Source organism: Peromyscus californicus, unplaced genomic scaffold (genome assembly GCF_007827085.1).
Source record: "Peromyscus californicus insignis strain IS unplaced genomic scaffold, ASM782708v3 Scaffold_5__1_contigs__length_169319896, whole genome shotgun sequence".
Classification (NCBI taxonomy): Eukaryota; Metazoa; Chordata; class Mammalia; order Rodentia; family Cricetidae; genus Peromyscus; species Peromyscus californicus.
Genome location: NW_026294573.1, coordinates 38,427,045 through 38,439,080, shown reverse-complemented (window position 1 = coordinate 38,439,080; position 12,036 = coordinate 38,427,045). Strand labels below are relative to the sequence as shown.

Sequence of the window (12,036 nt, the reverse complement as noted above, 5' to 3'; positions counted from 1 at the left end):
AAATTCTGCTTTAAATTCTTTGGGTAGGAACACCTGAGAAAATTCTGCTTCATTTCATTTTTTTTTTTTTTTTTTTTTTTGGTTTTTCGAGACAGGGTTTCTCTGTGTAGTGTTGCGCCTTTCCTGGAACTCACTCTGTAGTCCAGGCTGGCCTCGAACTCACAGAGATCCGCCTGGCTCTGCCTCCCGAGTGCTGGGATTAAAGGCGTGCGCCACCACCGCCCGGCCTTCATTTCATTTTTAAGTGACTTTGTAAGTGTATGTGTGTACCTGCATGAGTTTATGTGCACCATCTGCATGCCTGTGCCAGAGGCGGCAGAGGGCACTATGTCCCCTGGAACTAGAGTTAGAGGTGGTTGTGTGCCACCTGGTGCAGGTGCTGGGAGCCATCTCTCCAGCCCCAGCTTTTCCATTTTTTAAATAGAGGTCCGTTCTTTGAGATTTACATAAATTTGGATTTTAATAAATCATTAAATACTTAAACCAAAAATGTTAATATAGTTAAGTAATAAACTATTTACATTGAAAAGAATTATCATTTATTTTCTGTCTTGTTTGAGAAAAGGCTAATCAACCTAAAGAGATTTGTTAAGCTATTTAAAAATATTAGCTACTTATAATGTGTATTTATAGACTGTGAGTTCTCATCTAGATTAGCATTACATAAAATATGACATAGAAATTTTTTTCTGTAAACACTATATTTTCCTCATAATTTTTTTCCTTTTTTAAGGAACTCTAGGCATGGGTGCACATGTGTGTGCGTGCATCTGGGGGCCTAGGGTCAGCCTTACATGTTGTTCCTCAGGAGTTGTTCACCTTGTGTTTATCATTATTATTAATTATTACTATTATTCTTATTATTGACCAAGAAGAACAAGAAATATTTTGTAGATGATAGCAATTTCAGAGTAATACATATTTGAGTGGATTAAATATACAGATATCTACATATGCATTGAAAGAACAGGAAACATACAAAAGAAACATGGAACTACTGATAGTAGTTCCAGATAGAGGATTTGAGAGATCTCAGGATAATGAGATGGCAAATAGGTATATTTTGATGTTATTGATGCGTAATTCACATATAACGCAATTTACCTGTTTAAAGTGTACAACCCAGTGGTTCTTTGTGTGTTTAAAAATGTTTTGGAGACAGTCTCTCAGTGGGACCTGGGACTTAGTCTGCTCAGTGAGCCTGAGGGATCAACCTGTCCCCACCTCCCCGGTGTCCCCACCTCCCCGATGCTCCCATGACAGGCGCACAGGCGTTGTTGTTGTTGTTTTTTTTTCAAGACAGAGTTTCTCTGTGTAGCTTTGGAGCCTGTCCTGGAACTCACTCTGTAGCCCAGGCTGGCCTGGAACTCACAGAAATCTTCCTGCCTCTGCCTCCCGAGTACTGGGATTGAAGGCATGCACCACCACCGGCCGGCTTTGGGTCATTTTCTAAGAGTATGTACACATGAGCTTTCTAATTAATTGTTTTGTTCTGTTCTGTCAATACTTTGAACTTTCTTCTATTGCAATCAGTGGACGTCCCTGTACTTGTAGGGTTTTTTTTAATTTTGTTTTGTTTTGTTTTGTTTCAGTGCATTTAATTTTATGTATTTTTTTTACATTTTTGCATCTTTCAGTTGTAATACTTTAGCAGCTGAACTGTCTTTCCAGCCCACTGACTTGCATCTTTTATTCACATTTTCAGCTGCATATATGCTAATATCAATGTGCCATAGATCTCTAGAAGTAAACTTAAAAATTTTTTATTACGTTTTGTGTGTGTGTGTGTGTGTGTGTGTGTGTGTGTGTGTGTGTGTGTGTTCGTGTTCATGTTAACCATGGTATGCATGTGGAAGTCAAGAGTTTACAGGATCCAGTTCTCTCCTTTCACCATATGGGTCCCGGAGACCAGACTCAGGTCCTGGGGCTTGGCAGAAGTAAATTGTGAAGTCAAAGGAAATGTTTATCTAAAAAGTTCAGAGATACCCAGCCTTGGGTAGATAGAGCTGTAGCTCAGAGGTGGAGCACTTTCCCAGTTTACAAAAGGGTCCCCAAGGTTGCTCCTCCTCTAGTATTCACAGTAGTTTTTGGTATGATACTTAATGGAATGGGCAAATGAATTGAACAGACAGATTCCTTAGATTATAATTCAGTTTCCAGCCAATATAGGTTGTGTAGCCATGGAAAAGCAACCTTATTGAAATTATATTAGTTCACTAAAATGAAATAGACTAGTCAATCATAATAGTACTGTTGCATGAATCCTAAAATTATTACCATATAGTACCATTTTTTAGGGAAAAAAAAACAAAAATAATCAACAATACAACAAATAAAGGGGGATGTCCCTCACTCCAGTATATATTCAAGAAAAATTAAAACCCTGTACATACACTGCTGTGGTGGGACAGCCAGGAGATGCAGAGAGAGAGGAATCAAGCTGGAGCCAGCCTGAGCAATAGAGTGAGGCTTAGGTCACTGGGACTACTTAGCAAGACCCCATCTTAAAACAACAGGACAAAAATCAAAATAAAACAAAAAACCCTGTGTATAAATGTCCATAGCATCATCATTCACAATAGGCCAAATTATAAACAGCCTGGTTGTCCATCAGCTTGCTCGATGGATTAACTCAGTGAGCATATCCACACAGTGGAATATTCAACAGTCAAAAGCATTGATAAATGCTGCAGTTAATCTTAAAAGCTTTATGTAAAGAGAAAGAAGCTAGACGCAAGGCTTAGTTAGTTCTGTCTACATGAAATGTCCAGAATCAACATACTAGAGAGCTAGGTGTGTTAGTGGGTACAAAGGGCAGGAGAGGGTAGTGGTAAGGAATGGAATGAATCATACTGAGATTTTTATAATTTGAAAAAATGATCTTAAATTAATAGTGATTATTGTTTCACATTTTGTGAATATACTATAAACTTCAGAACTGGTGAATTCTGATGTTTATAAATTACATCTCTGTTTGAAAAGGCGGGAGGGAAGGCTCTTAATGTTGAGACCTCAGTGTTGCTACTTGTCATACAATCTCAACAGGTAACTGTCATGTTTCAAGTTTCTAACCCGTAAAATGAATTTTATTAGTGTCCTCTTCATGGAATTGTCACAACCCTGTGGCATAGGGCTGGAGAGATGGCTCAGTGGTTAAGAGCACTGGCTGCTCTCCTAAAGGACCCAGGTTCAGTTCCCAGCATCCACATGGTGGCGCACAGCCGTGTTAACTGCTTGTAACTCAAGCCGCAGGGAATCCAGTGCTCTCTTCTGGCCTCCATGGACATCAGGCATGTAGGTGTTCAGACATATATGCAGACAGCACACTCATACACCTAAAATAAATAACTGTGGTACAAGTGTCTCGCAGACAAGAAAGAACCAGACAGTGTTAGCTGTTGTTTGTTAGGATTTTATTTCAATGTGGCCAAACACGAGCAGTTTTGACTAACCTTTATAAAAAGAATCTTGTGTAAAATGTTCAATATTTGGTAAATGAAGCTCAGGGTGTACCTCCATCTCCATTGGTATTTGACTTACAAGTGAAGTAGGAATAAAATGCATTGATTTGAAGTATTTGAATAAAAAGTATGATTTGAAGCCATTCAGACTTTTCTGCATAAGTGTCAATTTATGGATCCTAATCTAACCACCTGTATGCTTCACTTTTAAATTTATACTTAATGAAAGTGGGTCTTAGTAACTAAGGGTAACGGCTGTCTGCACTAAGTCTCATGGTATGATTTAATTATATTGTGAGAAAACACAAGTTAAAAGTCATCTCTAATAACTGGAGTATTTGTAATTTGTTACTAAACTCTGCTACCAGTCTTGTTGATTGCCTTTGTCTGCTTAATGCATGTTTTTAATTGATACAGATTCAGCGCTTATTGGAAGCACAGTCTCTAAATCCTGGCTCCCCTAAGACAAGCACTGTGGAAGACACTGGGAAAACAGCAAGACAAGTGGAGCTGGTTTCCATGGAAGTCCAGCCTTCGCCCGGCTTGCACATGAGAAAAAGTGTAAGCATTGCAGTGAGCACAGGTAACTTGATTTCAACTGTAAGAAATTAGTTTTTAATGCTTCTCATGTTTGCCTTTTAAAAGAAAGGAATGGAGGAGGGGATGAGGAGATGGTTTAGTACAGTGCCTGCCACACAACTTAAGGATCCAAGTTCAGATCTGCAGCACCCATGTGAAAAGCCAGGTGCAGTAATGAGCATCTATATATAATCCTGGGAAGAATGAGACAGTCTGGCTATCACGTCTTGCCCAGCCAGTGAGCTGTGGGTTCAGTTCTCAAAATATAGGGTGGAGAGTGGTAGAGAAAGACACCTGACAGTGACCTCTGCTATCCATATGTGTATGTACGTGTGTGTTCACACCAGCATACACACATGTACACACTCATACAGAACACACACAAAGTGAGGGGAAGTATAGTGGTTTTCTGTCTTATAAAATTCTGTATTTACTATATTGTAGTTGTGTTTGGTTGATTGGTTGGTTGGTTTGGTTTTGGTTTTGTGTATCCCTAGCTATCCTGGAACACTCAGTAGACCACTTTGGCCTCGAACTCACAGAGAGCTGCCTGCTTCTGCCTCTCGAGTGCTGGGATTAAAGGCATGCACCACCACTGCCAAGTTCCAAAGCAAATTATTAATAGTCATTTGAACTAAGAAACTTTTAGAAGCATATTTATTTTATATATACTTAACTTTCTCTAAAGGTATAGAGTAGGCAGGACCTATTACAACTTTTTAAATTCTTTTTTTTCCTAAAAAAATATGAATGCAAAGTTAAACCTTGATGTTATTGATTTATTATCATAAAATCACTCAAAACAAAATTTTTTCATGTGGTGCATGTCTGTAGTCCCAGTGCTCTGGAGCGTCTTGAGTTTGCGGCCAAGTTGGGCTCTATACCTTGTCTCAAAAACAAATAAAAAGCTGGGTGGTGGTGGTGGTGGTGGTGGTGGTGCAGGTGCACGCCTTTAATCCCAGCACTCGGGAGGCAAAAGCAAGTGAATCTCTATAAGTTCAAGGCCAGCCTGGTCTACAGAACGAGATCCAGGACAGGCGCCAAAACTGCACAGAGAAACCCTGTCTCGAAAAACACCAAAAAAAAAATAAATAAATAAATAAAAAATAAAAGGAAAGGAAGAAAAAACCATTTCAACTTATATTCTTTGCTTCTTCAAACCATTACGTTAACAGTGTTGCCCAGGGTGGAAAATATACATGGGTTGTGGTACAAGAGATTATTTGAGGTAGTATACAGATGAGTGTCTTGTTTTTGTAAATCTGTTTTTCTTCTAGCTTTATGTGTATGAGTTTTTTACCTGCGTATATGTATGTATGTCCACCAGCTGTATGTTTGATGCTAGCAGAGGTCAGAAGAGGTCGTTAGATCCTGTGGAACTGGAGTTAAGGATGGTTGTGAATAACCATATGAGTGTTGGCAGCCAATCCCAGGTCTTCTGCAAGAACAATTGCTCTTAACCAGTGAGACTTCTTTCCAGCCCAATTAATTTTTCTTATGTGTAATGGAAAAGGTCAGACTAGCCTATCAAACTGGTGACTTCACAGAAGTGGTGAAGCTAGGTAAAAATAAAGTGAGTTTATGTAACAGAAAGTATAAATAAATAGGATGTAGATTGGCTCTGAAAGCATGTACAAATGGCTCATGACATTAGAGAAGCACTGGATTTTTGTTGTTTTTTTTTAAATGTGTATGTGTTTTATATGCATGTGTGCACATGTGTGTTCAGGTGTGCTGAACCTTGTAGGTATGAATAGATGCCAGAAGTTGATATCAGTCTGCCTTCTCATTTGCATCTCTGCTTTATTTTTTGAGACAGAGTCTTTCTTAAACCTGGAACTTGCTGTTTCAGCTAGGCTGCTGGCCAGCGGGTGGCATTTAAATAGGTGCTAGGGACCCAAATTCAGGTCCTTGTGCAAGCAGTTCGCACACTGAGCTATCTCCTTATCCCCAGAGCACTTGAATTTTTAAATACCCACCTGATAGTGTGTGTGCCTTGTGGACAGTTTCCTAGAACACTCTACTTAAGGATCAAAACCAGAGAACCTATGAATTTACAGATCTTTGATTTTTTTTTCATGTATATTTTTCTCCTGGGGTATTTCCAATTTATTTTGAGACAGACTCCCACTGATGTAACCCAGATTGGCCTTAAACTCAATACATATCCTCAGCTTCTTGAGTGCTGAATTACAGGCATGCCACTGTACCTTAATTGGAGGAGCAGAGACTGCTCTTGAGCAAGCAGGACACAGGATGTCCCCTTTCCTTGCCACTGGTTTTCTCTCTTTCATCTATTTCTCTTTGTGACATTTTCTTAAGGTCATTTGAAACAGTGTAATTTTGTTAAGACCATGTAGATGGTCTTTACAAGCTTTTACACTTGTCCTTTCTCTAGTTGACTCTTTGTTTTAGTATCTGAATTCATTTAACCTCTAGGTGCTAGCTTGTTTTGGAATGCAGCGGGTAATGACCAAGAGCCTGACCCACAGCAAAAGCAAGATGACACCAAGATTTCCAGTGAAGACATGAATTTTTCTGTTGATATTAATAACGAAGTGACAAGTCCACCAGGTAGTGCATCTTCATTAAAAGCAGTTGACATTCCCAGTTTTGAAGAAAGCAATCTTGCTGTGGAAGAATTTAATCATCCACTTCCTGAATCCAAGTAAGAGTCTTCCATTCATTGTTTCACCTACCTTTTTTTTTTTGTTTTTGTTTTTTAACATTTTCTTTCTTTGCTGTGCTAAGAATTGAATATATTTTATATTTGGGGGCTGTGTTTTGTTTTGTGGGGGGGTTGTTTGTTGTTTATTTGAGACTGGGCTCTATGTAGTTCTGGCAGTCCTGGACCTCACTTTGTATAGACTGGCCTTGAACTCACAAAGATCTACCTTTCTCTGCCTCTTGGAATTAAAGGTGCATGCCCTTTGCCCAGCTTAGAATGTGATTTTTACATTTATATACATAGTACAGAATAATTAAATCTGGCAATCAAAATTATGACCTCATATACTTTTTGTGGTGAAAACATTTAAAATCTGCTCTGTAATTCTGAAGTATAGCATGCACTATTATTTATTACAGTCACCAATGTACACATTTTCTTCCTCTTTGAGACATTGATATACTTACTGCATTTTCATTAATGTCTTGACAAAGTAAGTGTCAGTATAATGGAGAATTCTCAACTCTCTTCAGCTGTCCTCTCAGTCAACTGTTGGATGTGTTAATCTGAATGAATCCCAACATCTGAAAAAACCTTCAGCATTCTCTGTGCTCAGACCTCACCTTCGAGATTCTCATAGTACAGAGTTCCAAGGGACCATGCAATTATATTTGAAAGAGACAACTACTCACATTTAAAATGCCATTTTATATGTTTGCTTCAAAATAATAAATGAACTGACTAAATATAGAAACAAAACAAAATTAACAAAATGGTAAATTTTGAAACATTGCATATGATGTCTTGTTAAACACTTTACACTTATGTTTGAAGTTTTTCCATTATGAAATTTTCTATTAATGATTCCAAATGATCTATTTAGATCCTCAGTAAATCTGGCTGGCAAAATTTAGCAAGTGTTCTTTAAAATAGCATGAGACAAGCAGTAGATTTTTTTTTTTCAGATTAAAAGCCTTGTGATACTAACTGATATTTTAAATTATTTGATTATATAATAGTTAAAACAATGAATTTGTACCTCTAAAAAACTAAGAGAAACACGTCTTTTATTTTATAATACTGTTTTGATCACAGATTCAATTAAATGTTCATGTGAGTACTAGTTAATTTAAAAACCTTTTGTGTACATGTGTACATCTCCCCAGCAAAATTGAGTTCCTGGAGCAGGGTGGTGATCATATTTCTTTCTCTATCTTTGACACAGTATCTCCCCACGTTAGCTCATTCATTCATTCATTTAGACAGTCCAGCTGTCCTAGAACTTGATATGTAGCACAAGCTGGCTTTGAATTCTTGATCTTCTTGCCTCAGCCTCCTGAGGGCTGGGATTATAGGTATGCACTACCATGTCCAGCTCATGTTAGCGTCTAAATAAATGTTTACTGACAGAAGGAGCCCCAAGTCTTTATACATTTTATTTAGAATAATATCAGAAACTCAAAAAAGAACCATGATTTACCTTTTATCTTCCCTGAATTAATTCTTTTTTAATTAATTAATTTTTATGAGTGTGAATATTTTACCTGCATATATATCTGTGCACCATGTACTTGCAGAGGTTAGAAGAGGGCATTGAGTCCCCTGGAATTTAAATTACAGATGATTGTGAGCTGTTATGTTGATGATAGGAACCAAACCCAGGTCCCCTGGAAGAGCAGCCAGTGCTCTTAACCATTGAGCCATCTCTCCAGCCTTTTCCTTGACTTAATTCTGTAAACTAAAGAATACTTTCTAGAATTAAGGTTTTTAAATCTGTGAAAATCTCCAATCCTTTGGCAGTTTATAACTTCAGAAAAGGACCTAATTTAACTGACAGAATGAAGCTAATTGCTTTTTCAGAACAATTAATCGGCTTTATTGATTGTAACACCTAACAAGATGTAAATCTAGTCTCCCCCCACTTTTTTTTAAAGCATATTTAGAATCAATACTATCTCTAGGCCAGATGTGGACTTAGAATATGAAGGCAGGACAGTCATGAGGCCAGCACAAACACTATAGAAAGACCCTGTCCTTAAAAAAAAAAAAGTCATTTCCAGATCTGTGCACGGTGGGTTGGTACTTCTCTGCCCCCTGGCTGACTGCTGACTCATGCTGTGACTTCACTGCTGAGTATCCATTGGTGGCACATAGCTCCCCATGCTCTGGTCCCCCTTGGACATCTGCTAGATCAGTCTTTGTGGTGTTGGAGCAGTGTCTGAAGATAAGTTTATTGGCTGTGCAGCTTAATTGGTTATTGATTACTCTTTTGCAATGAATAGTGATGGTATAAGACTTCTGTAGAGACATTCTTTAAAGCAGATTTTAAGAAGCCATGCTTTGGATGTACTGACATATTGGAGTCATCCTTTACATGTGTGTTTTAATCTTACTTTTTTTGAGGTTTAAAATCTTTCATGTCATCTTTTCCAGCTTTTGTTCTTATTTACTAGTTTAGACACCCAGATAAATCTTTTTAAATTCTTGAGCACACAGTGTAGCCCAGTGTTAAGAGCACACTCTCTGGCTCAAGCTTCCAATATGAGTCATGACAGTATGACCATGGACTGCTCTCACAATCTCTAGTTGACTGTTTTCTCATCTGTAAGATGGGAATAATAAAGGCACCTATTCTGAGATGATTATGAGAATTAAATGTTGATGTATGTAAATGGTCAGAACAGTGTCTGCAGCTCTGTAGCCATCGTTTAGTGGAAGGTGAATACTGAGAAGCCGTTAAGGAGAAGTTGTGTGGCTCACCACTTCAGAGGTTCCAGTCCTTGAAGCTGGCTCCATTGCTGTGGGCCATTTTGACACCTATGGAAGGGCCCAGCTGCTCACCTCATGGCAAGTGGAATGCAGCGGGACACAGAGAACCTGAGCTCATGAGTGGACTCTATCCTGATTTTCTGCACCCTGACCCCCGGCTGCCTAGATGGTGCTGTCCCCATTCAGGGCAGCTCTTCTCTCAGTTGCTGTTCCTCTCTGAAAATGCCCTCACAGACACACCTAGAAATGTGCTTTAGGAATCTCCTAGTGGTCCTTCAGGCCAATTGGCAGGCGAGACTATTAATCATTACAAAATTTAATCATGTTGGCCATTTAGCTAAAAATGGAATAAGACAAGTTTGATAATTGGCATGGCCTCTCCATCAGAATAAAAACAGTGTGGCCCCGGATGCTCTAGAAAGTACAGCATAAGCCAGGCCATCCTTCATCTTGTGGCAGGTGTGAGCCAACATGCCTGGCTTTTGGATGACATGGTTTTTGAGTTTTGGTGTTTGGTTTGGTTTTTTGAGGCAGGTTTTCTCTATGTAGCCCTGGCTGTCCTGGAACTCAGTTTATAGACCAGACTGGCCTCAAACTCAGAGATCCACTGGGATTAAGGTGTGCACCACCATGCCCAGCCTTATCTTCAACATTTTTAAGAGTTGAGTGTTTTGATTTTTAATGGTCAATACTGAGAACACCACTGCACATAAACACATAATACAAAATGACAAGTATATTTAGGGTCATTTCAAAATCAAATCTTCTAACACTATAAAATTATTAATAAACTAATTTAATACTTACACATTGAAGAAGGATAATAAAATATTAAAAGTCTTTGTTTAAACCATTATGTTTCTATAAGAACAGAAAACTTTGTGTATACAAAGAAACACTGTAGTTCATAACATACAGTAATCTTGAATCTGAGTCACAGCATTTTCAACAGCTTCCCTTGAAATTTCAAGGTGTGATGAGCATGCACAATGCAGTGTGTGTGTGTGTGCGTGTGCGCGCGCGCGCGCGCATTGTGTGTTCAGAACAAAGGCTTCAGTGAAGTCAGTTGATGCAATATGGACAAACACTGCCAGAAACAACTCTGATTTTTTCTTGGAATGGTTGTTAGCTGCCTAGAACTCAAGATCCTCCTGTTTCTGCCTCCTAAGTGACTAGACTACAGCCAGTGGGGTTGGAGAGATGGCTAAGCAGTTAAGAATGCTTACTGCTTTCTAGAGGATCTGAATTTGGTTCAGCACCCAGGTCAGGTGGTTCGTAACAGCCTGTAACTCCAGCCCCAGGAGAACCCAATGGTTTTGACCTCCGCAGGTGCCCCCCACACATGCACATACCAATACACACATATACACATAATGTAAAAATAATTTGGTGGCTCAGGGGTTAAGAGCACTAACTCTTCTTGCAGAGGTTCCTGGTTCTTTTCCTAGCTGAGACATCTAACAAACACCTAGAATTCCAGTTCCAGGGAGCCTGACTTCCTTTGGCCTCATTGGGCCCCTGCATTCACTTGGTGCATATAAACTTGCACAGGCATACAAACACATAAATAACTAAAAGATTCCAGTCCTGTGCCACCATATCTAGCCACTTTTCTCTTTTCTATAAGAGCCCCGAGTTAGTGTTCTAACAAGAAATGAGCTTATAATGCTACTTCTCCCAGTCGTTTTATTTTTTTTTAATTTGAAAGTAATAAATGCTCTAAATAAAGTTGAAAAAATAAAAACATAAAGAAGAAATGCCATCAACTAAATAATGTGATTAATAATTGTGGCTTGCGAACCTTGAATTGGCAAGGATCAATTCTATTTTAAAACTTGAAGTGAGCAAATTATATATTTAAAATGTTTAGATATCCTAAAAGGTTTTGCTGTATCGAATGTAGTTGATATCACCTTGTTTCTAGCCTTCAGTGAAAGTTGTCTTAAATGGGACAACAGATAACTTAATAAATTAATGACAGATAGCTTAATAAAACAGTACTATAGTCTGGTTTATGAGCAGCCTGTCAAGATGGTATTTATTTACCTTGCTAAGAGTTAAATGTACAGCCGGGCAGTGATAGGAGTGGTTGGTGGTGCACACCTTTGATCCCTGTCTCAAAAAATCAAAAAAAAAAAAAAAAAATTGAATATACAAACCAAGTGCTGCTTGGGTCTTACTACTTTCTTCCAAAATTACTGTACTTCCAGTATATGTTAAAAGTGTCTTGATAACTAATGCTAACCCTGCATGTCCTTTCAAGCAGCTCTTCAGAACAGAGAAAAGAACCTGATGTGCCTGTGTTCTTCCCGAATGCTTTGCTGGCTGAGAGTGTGAGCATGTGCTTACAGGCTGAGCCAACAGAGGGCGCCAGTAACAGCACTGAATCACCAGGGGGACCAAAAGTTGAGCCTAATTGGCCAGCAGATGACCAGAAAATTTACCAGGACTTGTTGGTAAGTAAGTGTAGACCATTTCATCTTTTGTGAGGTGGTTATTTAATATAGGAAATACTAGTTAAACTTTCCCTAGGTTTAAACTGATTGAGATCTTGAAACA

The 12,036-nt window shown here is 38.7% G+C and overlaps 1 protein-coding gene across 1 annotated transcript in view; it reads left to right on the top strand.

The window, feature by feature from the left end:
* Nucleotides 1-12,036, top strand: part of Stil (STIL centriolar assembly protein) — a 47,994-nt gene that overhangs the window by 29,198 nt on the left and 6,760 nt on the right. Inside the window, exons 13-15 of the mRNA XM_052718379.1 lie at nt 3,879-4,044; nt 6,480-6,708; nt 11,744-11,933. Of these exons, the coding sequence (XP_052574339.1) occupies nt 3,879-4,044; nt 6,480-6,708; nt 11,744-11,933 (585 nt within the window). The remainder of the gene's footprint in view (nt 1-3,878; nt 4,045-6,479; nt 6,709-11,743; nt 11,934-12,036) is intronic.